At 35.6% G+C, this 18,813-nt stretch overlaps 1 protein-coding gene across 6 annotated transcripts in view; it reads left to right on the forward strand.

Moving 5' to 3' along the window:
- CCDC171 (coiled-coil domain containing 171) overlaps positions 1-18,813 on the forward strand; it is a 345,827-nt gene that overhangs the window by 20,110 nt on the left and 306,904 nt on the right. For 4 of the 6 annotated variants that reach the window (XR_011254379.1, XM_069576618.1, XM_069576617.1 and 1 more), the window contains exons 4-6: positions 3,157-3,331; positions 7,953-8,143; positions 10,394-10,525. Coding sequence is in view for 5 of the 6 variants with exons in the window: in XM_069576618.1 (XP_069432719.1) it covers positions 3,157-3,331; positions 7,953-8,143; positions 10,394-10,525 (498 nt within the window). In the remaining variant the exon portion in view is untranslated. The remainder of the gene's footprint in view (positions 1-3,156; positions 3,332-7,952; positions 8,144-10,393; positions 10,526-18,813) is intronic. The other 2 variants (XM_069576620.1, XM_069576619.1) reach the window with 1 other exon arrangement.

Consider the following 18,813-nt stretch of genomic DNA (forward strand, 5'->3'; position numbering starts at 1 on the left):
GAGTCTTCTCCAACACCACAGTTCAAAAGCATCAATTCTTCAGCACTCAGCCTTCTTCACAGTCCAACTCTCACATCCATACATGACCACAGGAAAAACCATAGCCTTGACTAGACGGACCTTAGTCGGCAAAGTAATGTCTCTGCTTTTGAATATACTATCTAGGTTGGTCATAACTTTTCTTCCAAGGAGTAAGGGTCTTTTAATTTCATGGCTGCAATCACCATCTGCAGTGATTTTGGAGCCCCCCAAAAAAAAGTCTGACACTGTTTCCACTCTTTCCCCATCTATTTCCCATCAAGTGATGGGACCGGATGCCATAATCTTCGTTTTCTGAATGTTGAGCTTTAAGCCAACTTTTTCACTCTCCTCTTTCACTTTCATCAAGAGGCTTTTTAGCTCCTCTTCACTTTCTGCCATAAGGGTGGTGTCATCTGCATATCTGAGGTCATTGATATTTCTCCTGGCAATCTTGATTCCAGCTTGTGTTTCTTCCAGCCCAGCATTTCTCATGACGTACTCTGCATAGAAGTTAAATAAGCAGGGTGACAATATATAGCTTTGACGTACCCCTTTTCCTCTTTGGAACCAGTCTGTTGTTCCATGTCCAGTTCGAACTGTTGCTTCCTGACCTGCTAATCATTCATCCATTAAATGTGTTCTTTCACATACATTTATAGTTATCACATTTCTCTTAGCAGAACATACATTTACTGTCTTTCATATGATCGAAATATTTTGAATTATGTGTTCACATTAAAGAGATAGGAAATTATCTTATGGAAGAAAGGGAACTTTCTCAAAATAGGTAGTTATGATTGGTTCAGCTCCAATTACTATACATTCTTATTGTTTCAATTATTTGTTTAGATGATTTTACATATATATTATTTTTTTTAGCCATATGATTTCTAAATGTATCCATTATAAAGCAAGGCAGAGAGGAATGAAACCATGTAAAAACCAAGGCCAGGTATTTGCCTTATCAGGTACTCCTAATACTAATACACTGGGTGATTGGCATAAAATATCTTTAAAATCTAAGTGTCCATCAATAGCTGAATGGATAAAGAAAATATTTGTGTATACACACACACAATACATATATTTAATGGAATATTACTCAGCCATAAAAAGAGCGACATCTTGCCATTTGTGCCAACATAGATGGACCTTGGGGGCATTATGGTAAGTGAAATAAGTCAGACAGAGAAAGGCAAATACTGAATGATATCATTTATGCATGCATGCTAGGTCGCTTCATTCGTGTCTGACTTTTTGTAACCCTATGGCCTGTATTCTGCCAGGCTCCTCTGTCCATGAGATTCTCTAGGCAAGAATACTGGAGTGGGTTGCCATTTCCTCATCCAGGGGATTTTCTCAACCCAAGCATTGAACCTGCATCTCCTGAGTCTCCTGCATTGACAGGCATATTCTTTACCACTAGAGCTACCTGGGAAGCTCAATATCATTTATAGGTAGAATTTAAAAATTAAAAAAGAAAACAAACCAAGCTCGCAGAACGGAGAACCCATCTCGAAACTATTTCTGGTATTAAGAGTCATACTCCTTGATGTCCAAATGGAATTGATTACACAAGTACCAGAAGACGTAAAATGACAAATGGGGGATGTTAAGGAGACCCAGAGGGTAGTAACACTAGGAAGCCACTTCTGTTCCTAAGGTTGAAAAAATTAGGGCCTTGGATGGAGGGCCTGTCCGGAAGTATTTGCAAGCACAAGGAAGAGATGCTGCTCAGGGTAGATTGAGAGAGGGACAAATATCCTGGCTTCCCCTTTCCTATCCTCAGGTACAGCACAGTGCCTCTTATTGACTCAGACTCTTGAGAAGCCATGGTCAAGTCGTCATGGCACGTGTAGTTCCTGGAATACAGAGCAGTGTGGAGAAGGATGGGGGTGGAGTGGGTCTGAGCACAAACAGGTAAATGACTGGCCTAACTGGGAATGCCCAGATGTTAACAGCTTTACTTCTGAGGGATGGAGTGATTCTGAAATTAATGGAGTTATCTTGAATGTGTAATTAAGGTTTTATTTTTTTCATTAGCTTACTATATTAAAAGATAATTGTAGATTCTTATTTTGTGAGTGTAAGTGTGCCGAAGTTGTTATTTCTATAACATTTTTAAAATGAAAACTATTTTTTATATGCCAGAAAGAGTGTAACTCTTTCCTTGTTCTACATATTAACCGCTACACAGCTACTTAATGGTAGTTTCTGATGTTGCCCTTTAGAAATTCTTTTTGTCTTTTCTTCTTTCTTGGTGATTGAACCATTATTTCTAGCCTGATGTAGTAGCTCTGTGCTTTCCTTTATGATAGCATTCTCTCTTATCCGCCATCTCTTTCTCTCCCTCCAGCAATAAGTAATTTTGATTTTCTTTGAACTATCATAATATTTTTATCTCTTTTGTAAAACTAATCCCTTATGCCTTTCTGTAGCATTTCATTACTTGTGATCAAGAGCTCTCTAATGTTTGTTTTTATATTTTCACTGTACTTGAAATATAGCAAGTATCTAATATCATCTAATGAATCTTTGTTTAGATCATAGAATTTGAGAGTGGGAAGGGACTTTATAAATCATCTGGTTCAAACTCTCGCAAATAGTAAATTAGATATTTGGTTATTAAAACCCCTGCAGAATTGGTACTTTTATTACTTTATGCTCTATCAGTAATACCATAATCAAGAGAAATAATATAGATTATATTTATCAATATTTATCAGAATAAATATTTATAAAATATTTAGCTTCTTGATTTCAATTATGGATTAGAAGGGAAGGAGAGAATGAAGTTTTAAATGCTTACTATATGTCATGCCTTTTTTACATATGACTTTCTGATTAAAACCTGTTGATTTCTCTTTATTTTGGATAAGAAGTTCATATCAGAATTTTTTTTCCTTTTCATTTTTGTTCTCTAGTGGATTCTCTAGGATAAGAAAATTAATGTTATTTGGTAGTAAGGTTAGTGCTTCTTTTCCAGTCTTTTAGGAAGTATCAATGTGTAAATTCTTGTCTTATAAATATTACAGAAACAAATTTCTGCGTTAATTTAAATGTTTGAGTTCATGGTCTCATAATCTTGGAGACATGTTTCGATATTGGTTCATGATATCAGAAATCTGCTTTTAGCTGGCAAGCTATGAGAGCCAGATTGCCAAGCTACGATCCGAGGTTGAAAAAGGAGAGGCGTTGCGACAAAGTCTGGAGTATGACCTGGCTGTTGCTAGAAAGGAAGCTGGACTCGGAAGACGGGCTGCTGAAGAAAGGCTAGCTGAGGCACACAGGATACAAGAAAAACTCTGTGGTAAAACTGTTTCTGTTTCTTTCCACGTTTAGGGTCGTAATATCATTGTATATCATTGGTCCCTGTTGTGTATGGATTCCATATAAGAGCAGAGGTATGACTGGCTTTGGATAGACAGACTTTGCTGTTGTGTGTATGCTTTCTGGCAGTTATGTGAACATTCATTTACTTGACAGTAATGTTTTTGTATATGTATAGAAAGAGGTTCAAAATTCTGTTAATCACTTTGTAGAGCACTTGTTCCATGAATAATTGTAGAATCAAATAGAGATTTAAAAAAGAATTATGGGCTTCCTGTCCCATGTAATCTGAAACAGAATCTCTAGGCTCAGAGAATCTATATGCTTAAGAAGCATTGCAGCTGATTTGTTGATCAGTCACGTTTAGGAACCACAGAGTATAATATATGTAAAGAAATGTGCCTAGCTATGTGTATAACTTATAACCAGCACCTGGGTCATGGAATGGAAAATTGTCAAAGTCTTCCACATAGATGACTGCTACCCTGATTTTTAATAGCAGGACATTAATTTATTTTGCCTCCTTTTTGCACTTTATATGAAAGGAATCATATAGTATGTACCCTTTTGTGCCTGGCTGCTTTCCCTCGACACTGTGTTCATGAGTCCATCCCTATTGTTGTATGAACTTAATATTGATGTTTAATGCTGTATAGTGTGAACATACCACACTTATATTCTTCCATTGTTGTTGACAGTGGTAGTGGGAATGTTTAGTTTTTGGTTGTTAAGAATAGTGTTTCCCTTAACATTCTTGTACTCAGTTAATTTTAATGAAGAGAACACTGAACATGAATTCAGAAGATTTAGATTTAGGTCCTGATTCTGCCACATACTGATACTTGAAACTGTTTTAAAAATGAAATGACAAAACAAAAGTGCTTTGTTAATTGCATGGACTCAACAAATGTCAAAGTTACGGTATTATAAAGCTTACTATCCTTAGTCTTGGTCCGGCCATTGGTCAGAGATAGTTTTGATTACCTTTGACATTTAATTACTACAGTACTGTCTGAAATTTAGGATTATAAGACTTGAAAGGCACCAGATGTACAAGTTAATAATGACTTCTATTTAATTATGAAGAAATTGAAGTCCAGGAAAGATGGAAAGTTACTTGCCCAAAGTCAGGTGATTTCAACAGACATTTCGCAGAGGAAGATAGAAGAATTCCAGTAATCACATGAAAAATGCTCCCCCTCACTTGTCATCAGGGAAATGCATATTAAAATCACACTGACTATCACTGCATAGACATCAGATGGCTTCAATTGAAATGAGTGCCAATACCAAATATGTTCAGATATAGAGCAACTGGAACTCTTTCTTATATTTTGTTAGTGAGAAAGTGAAATGGTACAACTACTTTAGGAAAAAACTTGGCAATTTCTTTTAAAATAAACATATTATTTTCTCCAGTGACCCAGAAATTTCACTCTTTGGTATTTTCTCTGAGAAACATTTGTCCACAAAAGACTTGTATAAGAATTTCATAGCAGCTCTATTAATGCAGCCCCAAACTGGAGAAGAACCTTAAATGTTGATTGACAAAAGAAGAAAACATTTTTGTATATTCATTGGATAAGATACTACTCAGCAATAAAAATGAACTAACTCCTGATACATTCAATAACATGAATGAATCTCAGGAATATTATGCTGAGTGAAATTTTACACAGACGATGACTTCTTGTATGATTCCATTGTATGAAATTCTAGGACAGAAAAAACTATTTGTTGCTGGAAAAAATCAGAAAAATGGTTACCTCTAGGATGGGTTGGTAAGGGGAACTGACTCTAAAAAGGTAGGGGGAAATTTTCAGTTTGAAGGAAATGTTCTGTATTTTGATAAGAGTTTGGGCTACATTAGTGTATGCACTTATCAAATCTCTTTGAATGGTACAAGATTTATGAATTTCAGATTTATGAATTTCACTATATGTAAATTTTACCTGCAAAATAATTGAATTATGTATTTTAATTCTAATTATTGATATGAATGCTCAGTTACTCAGGATTGAAATTTACTTTTATTTGCATTTTGTTTTGAAATGTATAAGAACTATGATGGTCTGATGGATGGAGAAAGTGAATGCATGCATGGATAGATGTACGGATGAATGTGTACAGAATATACGTATGGCAAAATGTTAACCATAGAATCTAGTCTGAAGTTTATGGGTGTTCATTGTACAATACTCTATTACTCTAAACTTTATTTTTGAAAACTTTTGTGATAAAATATTGAGGGGAGAATAGGAAAAAACCTAATGAATTTATGGGATATTAAAAGAGATAATCTCATAATGATTGAGAGAGGAGATAAGACAAGAGAGAAAATATCAGAAGTTGGAAAACAAGTGGATGAGGGATAACTGACTTAGCAGACTTAAGATGTCAGAATCCTAAGCCCCAGTAAAATAAAGGAGGTTAGTTAATAGCTGTTTGCTCTAGAAGCACATATGTTCTTAGATGCCCTTCCCAAGAGCCTGCTGTTCTGGGATTGCTCCCACTTCCTAGTGTAAATTGGAGGCTTAATATCTGGAGATGATAAAATACAGAGTTTCCAGACTGGCAAAACCAGGAGGATAACATGCTGCTACTGAATACTGAGGATCTATTGCTTCTAGATTCTTTTTTCTATTGACTTTCCCAAAAGTGAGCCTTGAGATTACTACACTCTGTGTGGGAATGCTTCCATGGGTCATCTGACCAAGCCAAGAGAAAAAACTAATGGTAGTGATGTAGGGAGTTTCCTTCCCACATTTATCAGACCACAGTTATCAACTTCTGTCGTCAAGCTCAGCATCTGGGTAGTAGTTATGTGAGTGTATAAAAGATGTGCCACCCTTATAGTTATGCTTAATTGGGAGCAGATAACCAAGAATTAGCAGATACTTGGGGAAATCCTCTAAAATGGAGTAAAAGAATTAATCTGGAAGAATCAAAAACTCTGCCAGGAGCAGATTTAACAAATAAGCATTATTAATATCCTCATGGCTGAAAAAGAATATGTTCCATCCATGGTGTAAGAACTGGGGATATAAAGAAAATAAAAGCCTCTTAGAAATTAAAAATATGAAGTCAGAAATGAAAAATGGCAACAAAAGCAGTAGAAGATGAAGGTGGGAAAAATTTCCCCAAATTAGAGTACAGACAAAGGTAGAAAGATAAAAGAGAAAAGGCAAGAAACTTTGAGGGCTAATCTGAATAGTGGAAGATCTTGAAAGAGATGAGAGAGAGCAGAAAGGGATAAATGATCAATGAAATTACTTAAAAAGAAAGCACCTCAGAACTGAAAGATACGAGTTGCCAGATTGAAAGGGCCCGCTGAATATTTACCACAGTGGAAGAAAATAGACCCACATGAAGTCATGCTGCTACTGCTACTGCTAAGTCGCGTCAGTCGTGTCCGACTCTGTGCGGCCCCATAGACGGCAGCCCACCAGGCTCCTCTGTCCCTGGGATTCTCCAGGCAAGACACGTGAAGGCATAGCATTATGAAAAGCCAGAAAATAGAGACAAAGTAAAGATCCTAAAGCTTTCAGAGAGAGAAGAAAAGAAAAGGAAAGAAAAATAAGCCATTTGCAAAGGAACAGGAATCAAAATGGCCTTAAACTTACTTGCAATACAAGATGCTAAATGATACAATATTATCTTGTAACTGAATGGGAGGGAGACTTTTTGTACCTTTTAAATAACTTTTGTATTTTGAATCCTTTGAATACATGATCCATTTAAAACACAAATATAATTAGAAATAATACTACAAATAGGTTTTTTTTTTTGTTTAACAAGTATAGTTCAGTTCAGTCGCTCGGTTGTGTCCCACTCTTTGCAACTTCATGGACTGCAGCACGCCAGGCTTCCCTGCCCATCACCGGTACTTCCATGTTATCTTTACAGCAACTTAACTAGGAGGCACTTTATTCCCACTGAGTGTTAGAGAGTCAGAGAGGTTTAATCAGGTGGTAGGTGGTGAAGACAGACCTGGAAGCCTTTCATTACTTCTTTTCTAGATGCTGAAACAGAACAGCAGCCAGACTGAGTTGGGAAGTGATAGTTATTGTTGAGTTAATACTAGGATGAGAGGTTGAGCCTAACTTTAGGGGAGCAAAGAGTTCTAGTTTTAAGGTTCAGAACCTCAATTTTGTGATGGTCTTAAGTATGAGATGTGCCACAGTATTGTTTGCTAAGTCAAAAATCAATATTTGTAACCTATCAAGTCTTTTAAAAAAGAGTATCCAGTTTTTTTTTTTAACTGTCTTTTTTTTTTTTTTAATTTATTTTCTTGAATAGGAGAAAAGGCATTTGAGTTGCAGCTGGTGCAACTTGTGGTCTAGGAATGTGCTCTAGGAATATGTCATAACCAATTCATGGCAAAATCACCTCTGTCTGGAGGGGAAGAAGAGATTGAGAAATTATAAAATAGATAGGTTCTAGGACAGAAACTTTTCAATGTTGACTGGTATGAACTGGTTAAATGTTTTGTTTTAAGATGACGTTGTAAATGAAATCAGCTCTAGTGCCTAGGTTTTTGAGCTCCTATGTTTTAATTTGTGGTTGTAAATATACCCGTTATTCTTTTATATTTTTAATAGCTCAGAATGTAGAACTTCAGGGAAAGGCAAATGAGATCGAGAAAGCATTCCAGATTTCCCAGCAGAAATGGAAAGAAGAGTGCATAAGATTTGAACATGATTTGGAAGAAAGAGACAATATAATTCAAAATTGCCATCAGGAATATGATTTACTTACGAAAGAAAAAAGCAGACTAGAGAAAACTCTACAGGTAAATATTTCATGAAGAAATTTTTATTTATTTAATATTCATTGATATGTATTATGGGCTTCCCTTGTAACTCAGTCAGTAAAGAATATGTCTGCAATGAAGGAGACCCGGGTTTGATTCCTGGGTCAGGAAGATCCCCTGGAGAAGGAAATGGCAATATACTCTAGTATTCTTGCTTGGAGAATCCCACTGACAGAGGAGCCTGGCGGGCTGCAGTCCATGGGGCTGCACGAGTTGGTCACAACTTATATGTATTATACATTATTTGAAGTTATCTTTGGAAAGGAAAATGCCAGAAAGCAAGCAAATCTGATTTCCTCCTCACTCCTCCCAACTCCTTTCCTCTCTCCCTTTCTTCTTTTTTTTCTTAGGGTCATATTTTCAGGTCTGTTTTGTAATACGCTTTAGCAATGTGTGAATATATATACTGTGTCTTTTGTGAAAACAGTTTGAGTTCTTTGATCAAAATTAAAAAAATCCCACTTATATGGGAATATTGTAAGAAGATAAGAACCCACAACCCTTTTGGTCTAGCAGCATGAAAAGTTGGAATTTTAGAAATGTTAGAAATGTGGGCCCTAGGTTTTGACCTGAATATACAATAAATACAGAAAAATTTTTATATATCTGATATAAACTTCATTATATATGTAGAATACATTGTATATGGCATGGTAGGTAAAATATATGATGACCTCTTACTGAAATTATTGTGAGCTATTTATCCTCCCATTTTTTGTTCTTTAGTTTCTAAAGTAAAAGTGTGGTTTAAAGTTGAAGTTGCAAAAAAAAAAAAAAAAGTTGAAGTTGCCACTCACATAAAAGATAGATTTTGAATTGTTTATGTTTGCCATTTTTTTAAAGTACCAATTTAAATTAAAAAAAAAATGTGGTAAAAATGCTTTCCATTTACCAAGGGTATAAATGACTTTACAGAATACTAGAAATAAATCTTCACTAAAAATAATTTTACAAATGCATTTGCCAAATGTAAAAGTTTCAGTACAGTGGTTCCCTTCCATTGCCAGCGTGTCTACCTTTGATTTCCTGCTTGCTAACAGTCACAGTTGTCTCTTCTATTTACTGTACTAGTCTTAGACCCTGGAACAGTGCCAGATGTATATACGGGTTCCATTAGTATTTGAATGAGGGGAGTTCAGTGACAACTGAAACTGCAAGTCCCTGGACTGCTTTGTATAAACTGCCCCACATAAAATGTCCTAGAATTAAGGGGAAAGAGGAGTAACGGTGGCAGCATTCCTTATGCAGTCAGCCTGCATCTCAAATCTCTTTTGGATCTTGATGTGATCTTGATCATCTGTTTGGTAGGAGAACTTTGATTTTACACGATTGGCTTTGAACTGATCTGCATGGAGACCTTTGGGAATAAAGAGGAGTCACTGTTTTCTCCTAAGGGGAAGAAGCCTCAAGGCTGTCCCTGTTGGCTTTCCTGTAGTGTTGGGAGGGCAGTCTTTACTTTGCAGATCCATGCTACAGTTTATAAGGACAGGGGAGGTTTTCCCTCTCTCTCATGTAAACCACAGAATCTTTCTCCTGTGTTAATGCAGATTGAGTGTTAAATGCTACAGTTTAGAAAATTGGGCTTCTCAAGAAGCCTGCATTTTATACTTCTAATGTTTTGAACCAAATTAGATCCTGTAAATGTAGTGCAACTAAGAAAATCCCTGAAGAAAAGCATCTTGCAAATACTGCTTGTCTGTAGAACAAGAAATTAGTTAATAGTCCAGACCTAAAAATGTTTTATTTCATTTTTCAAATTTTTATTATTCATAGGTAATTAGAGCTTTCCATATTATCTCCTTTACATACAGATTTACATATAGATTACATATATGCCCAGCAGTTTACTTTGTTTTTGTCAGGATGCATTTTGTTCAGGCCCCTGCAGCTAAGTTTTTTGGAAAGATTGGTTTAAATATCTATATTTAATATCTGTATTTATATCTACCTATATCTATCAATACTGTATCTATATCTACCTGTATCTATCATTATATGGATTACATATATGAAATGTTGCTTGAATTAAATGGATAATCATAGCTTCTTATTCAGATATTATTCTGATTGTCAAAATATAATCATTCTATTAATTCTTTTAACATAAATTATAGTGAGTTTTAACAGTCTATGGGTACGGAAAGCCCTTTGTATGTTTAAATTGCGGATGAAAGAAGAAAGATAACTTTTATTAATCAAATAGTAAAGCAAGATTTTATTCATGTAAAGGAAGCGTTGGAAAAACATCAGGAGGAGAAGAATGAGATGGAGTCTCATATCAGAGAGACAGCATTGGAGGAGCTTAGATTACAAGCAGAACAATGGGAAGCAGAGAGAAGAGAGTTACAATTTATAGTACAGGTATTTAAAAATAATAATTCAGATCCTTCAATATGTCTTTTTAATGCTTACGATATTAAAATTTACATTAGTGAGATAATTGACTCGCCTACTCATGGAGAAAATAATTCGTAGAAGGCCATGTTTCATTTGTAGTTACATGACAATATGAGCAACTGGTTCCAAAGATACTATTAGAATTAGAGTCAGGTGACTTCCATTGCATAAATTATTTGATTTTTAAAGGACATATATACACTTGGCATTTAGTTTTCCAGTTTAAAATGGGAGACTATTAGCAGTCTTTAATAACATAAAGAAATAGAATAATTAGAATTTGGATATTAAAAGATGCTTACAAATCATATAGTATAGTAATACTCTCTTTTGAACTCTTTTTAAGAAGTGCAAATTCTTAATCATGTTCTTTTAACCCTTTCCCTGCCAACACACAGTGCAATTTGAAAATCACTGATTTCATCTAATAATTTCCATTATAGATGAGCAGACTGCAGTTTGTGATTTAGTCATATCGTAGACTGAGCAATTAGTGTGGGGAAAGATTATGAGTCTCCAGAGTCTTACTTCTGTGTGTTTTGCATATCTTTAGGACATTCTATAAATTACTTTGATGGAGAGTTAGGAGAAATTAAAACTGTTCATTCACTAATCAACTAATTTAAAATTTCAAATAAATTTCCATAATTTCTTCTATTAATTTGTGATAAGACAGTTTTTCTACACAAAATGCCATTGAAATGTAATCTTTATATAGATGTCAAAGGTATCTGTTCTTTACAGGATGAAAAATGTTCACCTAAAATAAATTTTACAGTTGCTTTTTGTGTTAGGAATGATTTTATAAGACGAAGGTGGCCCCAAACCTGCAGAGAATAGGAGGCACCTATTTCTTTAAGAGTGAAATCTGGCAGTAAACAGTGAAAGTACTGAATTTGTTGCATATGTAAGTGTTGAGAATACCAACAGTATCGCACATTTCCCAAACCTTTGTTCCTTGGGCAATGCTTTTCTTCCCAGTCACTCCCTCTGTGAAATCTGTAAAGGTAGTTACTCTTTAGACCTCTTGGTATTTTTAGAGTCTGCTTGTAATTTTATAGTTAGTTAGTCCTCTCATTCATTCAGTCCCTTGTTCCTTTATTCAGTCCCAAAGTTCCTGCTGTGGGTCCTGAGGATATAAAATTGATTAAGATATGATTTCTTTCCTAAAAGATCTTTCAACATGGAGAGGCATGTAAAGAGAGAAGAAAATATTGTAATATAATACAGTTTTAAAGAAAATGCTATGGGGTCATAAAAGAGAAATGAATTGCCTGGGAGTTTGGGGAAATTTATCACAGAGCAGAGGGCATTTGAGCTGTTATTGATAATTGTCTTCAAGGTTTACCTAAAACAAACAAGTACACATAAGTAAATGAAAATAACTGTTATGCCCAAGTCTCGAAATCTCCCAGTGACCACCAGGGAGCCGATATCCGATGCAAAAGCAAGAGAGTTTTTATTACCAAGCTCGAGCTGGGGCTCCCACCGATACCAACGCAGCAGCTATAGGGAGGAGCCCTGAGCTCTGGGTTACATTGCTTATATAGGGTATTATCGCACAAAAAATTAAAAAAACGGGAGTCTCCGGGTCTGATTGGTCACCTTCTGGTGAAGGGTTAGGTGTTGAGTTCTGATTGGTTCTCCTTTCCCAGGCTTGACTCGAATTTCCGGCTGGCCAAGGGTTCTGATTGGTTCGCAGGTGGTGGGGTGAGGTCAGGGGATTTCCAAAGGCTCTTTTCCCCGAACCTTACAAAATGGAGTAGCTCTGATTCTTCAGTAACCTCTTTATTTTTGAATACTCAGAAATTTTCACTACTACCAGTCAGAAGCCCTAAATTTATAAAATATATTGCAGAGACCTATATTCAAATGTATAGATGATATGATTTTCATACAGTTTCCTGATCAATCCTCTAAACCTCACATGAAACGTATATGGTTATTATTACGTGTGGGAAGAATAGGAATATATTCCTTAGGTTACTACCACCTATAAGATAGATTTTATTGTATTCAGTAACTGAAATGTTCAGAAGTCTGTCTCTTAATTCCTTGTCCTTTTTACCAAAAGAAAACTGCCTTTCCTTTTATAAAGCAAGCTTAGAAACCTTTTAGACTTTAAAAAAGTCTTTTCTTTTTTCAACAACTTGAGGGATAGATGAAAATTCTCTCCTCTCTCCTCTCTCTATTGGCTGTTGATGGGTTTAGGTTTCTATACTATAATTAGGTGTTAGTATAACATAGTGTTCTTTTGTGTAACTCTCCAAGGGAATTCAGTTTTTAAAATAAGTTTGAAAAAAACCTCAGTGAAGCCCCATCTTAAACAGACAAAGCTGGTATAATATTTCTCTCATCTGGGCTTTAGAATTCAGGCTTGTGTAAAAGGAAAATCTTAATTTTATGCCATGTCTCCTTTCTTTCCCAGTATTGAAGTGATAAATAGAGGTGCACTTCTCTGGAATATTAATGGGGATTCTTAGTGGAGTTATATCATTTAAAAAAAGCATTTTTCATTTTTTAAAAATGCATGCCCTCTTTTGATAAACATAAAAATTCCATGCTTCTCTTGGCATTCTTTGAAATTTCAAAACAAAGCAAAGCCATAGTAATTTTAGAATGGCATATATATGTTGATCTTGGGAAAATATGTTATTTTATGTTTTACTTCTATTTATTTAAATTATTTATGTGTTTGTTTCTGCAATAGCAGTGAAAACTTTGAGGATGCTTATTAGCCATGAGCTTTACTACTGTAGGCAGTGTGGGACATGCAGTGGTAAATTGCCATGTTCTTTCCTTTGTCATTTTTATAGTTTACTTCAATGTATAACTCATCAGTAGAATTAAAAGCATTTAGAAGATGAATGTATGTTTTCATATTTAGTTTATTTCCAAAATTCTGTAACTAAGCCAGGGAATAAAGTGACCCTTTCCTCATTCTGGCTAAATTTGATTTATATATCTAGTGATCAAGTGAGGTGAGAGCTTGTGATGGCAGAGGAGCGTGGGAAATGTTCATTGAAAATAATACCACAGACTGAAGGAGGAAGAGGAAGAGTTGGGGGTGGTGGTAAAGGAAGATGTCAGACTAGGTGTGGGATCAGATTCGGCATCCATCAGTGGGATGTGTGCTAAGACAGCAGTTAGGGATGGGGTATACAGCATGTCAGTGATCGACTGGGTAAGCGCAGCTGTGATCCAGGGACAACTTGGAGTTTGTTGCATGGAAAGGAAGTATTTCAGAATTTTGTCTTAAATGATCTAGGGTAGCAAGGAGCTTTTCTTTGTAGTTTCCTGGGAAACTGTCCACTGGTGCCCTGTGTAAGCAAATGATGTAGAAAGTGAGTCTGGTGCTGGTACTGCCTATTATTTCCAAACATTCCTTAATAGTCAATTATATCTTATCAATAGTCAAACATATATCAATATAAGTCAAACATATCTTATATCAATATATCAATATCTTATATCAATGGTCAAACATTTCTTAATAGTCAATTTATAGAATTAAAATATATTGTTCTCATTGTAAAAATGCCCCTAATATAGGGAACTTTAAAAACAGAAAGTAGAGGTCTGCCCTGTTACTCTGCCCACTCCAGTCCTACCCCTTATCTAAGGGTATATAAACATAATTACATAAATATGCCTCAGTAATATTCGGTGTCCATCTTTTAATTCTTGCATTATTCTTGTAGTGCTTGCGAGCGTTTCTGTTATATGGGAGTTCCTAATACGTTTAACAAATTCCTTATTGATTTACATTTTATTTCCTTCAAAATTTTTTGCTTCACTTTAAAATGATTCACCAACATCCTTGCCTGTGTCTTTGGGCTGTCATACAAGTGATTCAGCTGTGTGAACGCCTAGAAGTATAATTGCTGAATCTTCAAGTTTTATAACTGTGATAGGTATTCCATAGAGTTGCCAGTGAACACTGTTTTTGATTGTCGAACTGTGCTGACTTTGGGGATTTAGAGAGAGAACCATGTGCTGGACTAAGGTTGTAAGTATTGTCTGTGTTGTTTTATTTCATAGGTTAGGAAGGAGGAGTACTTTAACTCTGATATGTTCTAATTATTTTAATCCTTCAGACTTGAAACCTTATTTTGGAGTTCAAGAGATATTGTTTATATAAGTGCATATAAAGAATTATACTTTCGGGGCTATGTTTCTGGAAGATGTGGAAAGAAAGGAAGTTTATTTCCTAACAGCACATTGTGGTTTACTTTGATGTTAAATGTCAGTTCAAAAACAAACTCCATTTTAAAATATTTTAAGTTCAACACCTCCCTCTAGTGGAAAAAAAAAACTCACTTTCCCCTACCTTTCAGTCAGTCAGTTCAATTGCTCAGTCCTGTCCGACTCTTTGCAACCCCATGGACTGCAGCACACCAGGCTTCTCTGTCCATCACCAACTCCTGGAGCCTACTCAAAATCATGTCCATCGTGTTGGTGATGCCATCCAACCATCTCATCCTCTGTTGTCCCCTTCTCCCACCTTCAGTCTTTCCCAGCATCAGGGTCTTTTCCAATGAGTCAGTTCTTCACATCGGGTGGTCAGAGTATTGGAGTTTCTGGTTCAGCATCAGTCCTTCCAATGAATATTCAGGACTGATTTCCTTTAGGATTGACTAGTGATTTCCTTGCAGTCCAAGGGACTCTCAAGAGTCTTCTCCAACACCACAGTTCTACCCTCAATGTGATTTAATTAAGTTGGGGTCACTGACTCGATGGACATGAGTTTGAGCAAGCTGTGGGAATTGGTAATGGACAGGGAAGCCTGGGGTACGGCAGTCCATGGGGTCGCAAAAAGTCAGACACAACTGAGTGACTGAACTGAACTAATGTGATTTAATTTGTTACACACACAGACACACACTCACTCACTATAGGGATCCAGGTATCTTTGGTTTGATTAGAAAACAAATTCTGTGACAAAAAAATTAAAAAAATTATTTGGGAGGAGGCAAGTTAATTTGGATGTATAACTGCATGAGGTATTTTATAGTTCTTTTGTAATTTTCTTGTATATTATAATGCACTCCAGACATGGATTATATTGATTAAACTATACACCTATAACAAGTATCTGAACATATAAAAATTAATAGGGATTAATATATAATTAATTAATACCCTATGTAGCCAATCAATGCCATTAATATTGCCAACATTTACCATCTAGATCATTTAGTGTTTGTCATATTTGCCTAAGAATTCATAACAGACACATTTTATATCACTGACGACTGAATCATTCACTAACACCCCACCCCCACAAGATAACCATCCTTCTGAAGTTGGTGTTTAACTTTCTGTCTGTAAACATTGATGATATATGTTTTGTTTTTTTAATAGTATTTTGTTTATTTAAAAAGGATGCATGCAGTATCACACAGTATGAGTCTTTGTCCAACTGTTTGTTCTCCCCTCTTCTGTTTCTGAGGTTTGGCCCAGTTGATAAACTATCTCTGGTTCATTCAATTTAACTGATCTATAGTGATTTATCATATGCATAATCATCCATTACAGGGTTGGCTAAGATTTAATTTCTAAGTTTCAGTTATTTCATGCAGTGCTTCCATAAACATCAAATATTTTTATGTGGGATGTATTTGGTGTATTTGTAATTATTGGATAAAATATATGCTAAGTTATTCTCCCAAGTGGTTGTATCAATTTGAGAGAAGACTTTCTCTTCCCTTGAAGTCTCTCGAACCCTTGGTATTTTTCAGATTTGATTTCTTTTGCATTAGAATGTGTGTGAAATTTCTCTTGCTTAAATTTCTGTTTACCTGACATTGCTCATGTTATGTTTATTGGTCATTCATATTTCTTCTTTTGTGAACCGCAATTTTATTTTTTCCCCTTTATCCTTTTTGTTTGTATATTCTTGTTGATTTATAGGAGTTTCAAATATATTTGATAACTTGGTTACTTAAATCCCATGGCAAACATCTTTTTCCTCTTCGTGGAGACATGGAAACAGTTTACATTGTGTGCAGTTTTAAATTTTAATGTAGTTGAATGTATCACTATTTTCTTTTATTGATAGTACTTTTTTATGTCTTATATAACCTAAAATCATAAAGAAGAAATATTTTTTTTATAGAGAATGAAGGAAGGTTTAATTTTATTTTTTTCCAAATGGATAACCAAATGTCTGTACTAGTTATTCACCTATCTATACTGTTACCACTTATTGATTTAAAATGTCATCTGTGTCATATATCAAATTCCTTTATAAAATCTACAGTTTGGTTCCTGGTGCTTTGTTCTGTTTCACTTACATGTTGATCTGTTTCTAAATCAATACTAAATTGTTTTATTTGCCATGGCTTTAGAGTAAATCTTGATATCAGATAGAGCAAACTCCCTTCTCCATATTCTTAATATATTTTCTGAGGGAGTAGGGAGGAGAGTTATTCTTAGCTTTTTAATCTTCCATATGAGTTTGAGAATTGACATGTTATTTATATTCCACCAAGAAACCTTGTAATTTTATTGGAATTGAATTGGATTTATAGGTCAGTTTGCCATAAATTGACATCCTTAATTTCTTCTGCTTTCCACTCTTTTTTTTTTTCTGTTTTTGAAGAGATTTCTTCAATTTTATATTACAACCTTTCTATTAAATTTTCTTTCTGGTTTTACATTTTTTAATTTCCCGGAGTTGTTTCTTGTTCTTTGACTATACTTTTATATAGTAGACTCTTCTTGTTTTATGTTTGTAATACCTTATTTTTACTCTGTGGATGAAAGTCATACTTGTTCTGAAGGTGGTTCCCCTCCCCCTTCCTCCCTAGATTGTCTTTGTTTTCTCTGAGTGTTTGATCCCGTTTGTCTGAATTTCACATGAAAAGCTTTCCTCAAGTGTCTGGTGATCCTTGTCTGTGTGTTCATGTTTAAGAAAGAAGCACTAAAAAGCTAGGAGAAAGCTCTTGTTGTGTGTGGAGCCCTTCCATTTAATTGGAGAACCTTTAAAAGGCCAGAATCTGTAGCTTTTTTCTCCTTGGCCTGGTTATTTCCCCACAAAGGAGCCTTCTAGTGTCTTTGTTGTTCTTATAGTACCTTAAGTGTAGGAGTCAGTGTTTTGGGAGCTGAGGAGAGAAACAGAGCTGTGAGGTTTCATCCCCCATAGTTTCCTAATCTCCTCTAATTTTTAATAAAGTGTCTTATCCTGTCCTTCAGTTGGGTCTGGTTTTCACGACCTCAGAACCTTTTTGGATCAGCCTTATTGGTTTGCAGATAAACTCTCTCTTTTTCCAAAATGGAGAGGTCCCTTTGTTTGGGAGGGAGTTGGCAGAGGACATCTGAGAACAGAGCTAACTGCTGCTTACAGAGGCTTCCAGCAGCGCTCCGTGTTCCCTGCCACTCTATGGCTTGGCTTCAGGGGTAATTTCTGCTTCCAATTTCTGATTATTTTTTTACAGATATGAATTCAACTTGCTATTAGGCCCTGCCTTTTTTGAGTATTTAGCAAAGTTGAGAAAGCCGAAACCTAACAAACACACACTCACTTGTCCATTTGTTTTCCATCTTCCAAATTCGCTTTTGATATCTCTTGTTGGCTGTCATCTCTTTTGTCACTCACTTTTATTCTGTCTTCATTTAAGTGGGGTTTCAGGAGCAAGCAGAGATGATTTGATAGGTTTGATCCAGTCAACTGAACTGGTGATATCCTCTTTCTACTTACGACTTTTTGAGACCGTACAGTTTCACTTTTCATTTCACATTTGAGTTCTGGTTTTATGGAATGTTTTTAGTATGAAGAGCAGCCAGGATATTGGGTTTCATAGCTATAGTTCTTTTTTTCTTTCCAGTTTTATTGAGACATAATTGATTCTCCTCCTCCTCCTGCGTGCATCCTCAGTCCTGTCCTGCTCTTTACGACACCATGGACTGTAGCCTGCTAGGCTCCTCTGTCCATGAAATTTCCCAGGCAAGAATATTGGAGTGGGTTGCCATTTGCTACTTCGGGGGATCTTCCAGACCCAGGGGTTGAACCCATGTTTCTTGTATCTCCTGAATTGGCAGGCAGATTCTTGACTACAGCACCACCTGGGAAGTCCAGTACAATATGGTATTGTTAACTGTAGTCATCATATCTTAATATTCAATTTATAGCATTTTTATAAATTTGTTATGGCATACAGTATTTCCATGGCATACAGTCTTTCCGTAATACTGTATTGGAAACATTGTTGAATTTAAAAAAAACTTAACTTGTGATGATGGACTGATAC

Source organism: Ovis canadensis, chromosome 2 (genome assembly GCF_042477335.2).
Source record: "Ovis canadensis isolate MfBH-ARS-UI-01 breed Bighorn chromosome 2, ARS-UI_OviCan_v2, whole genome shotgun sequence".
NCBI classification, from domain to species: domain Eukaryota; kingdom Metazoa; phylum Chordata; class Mammalia; order Artiodactyla; family Bovidae; genus Ovis; species Ovis canadensis.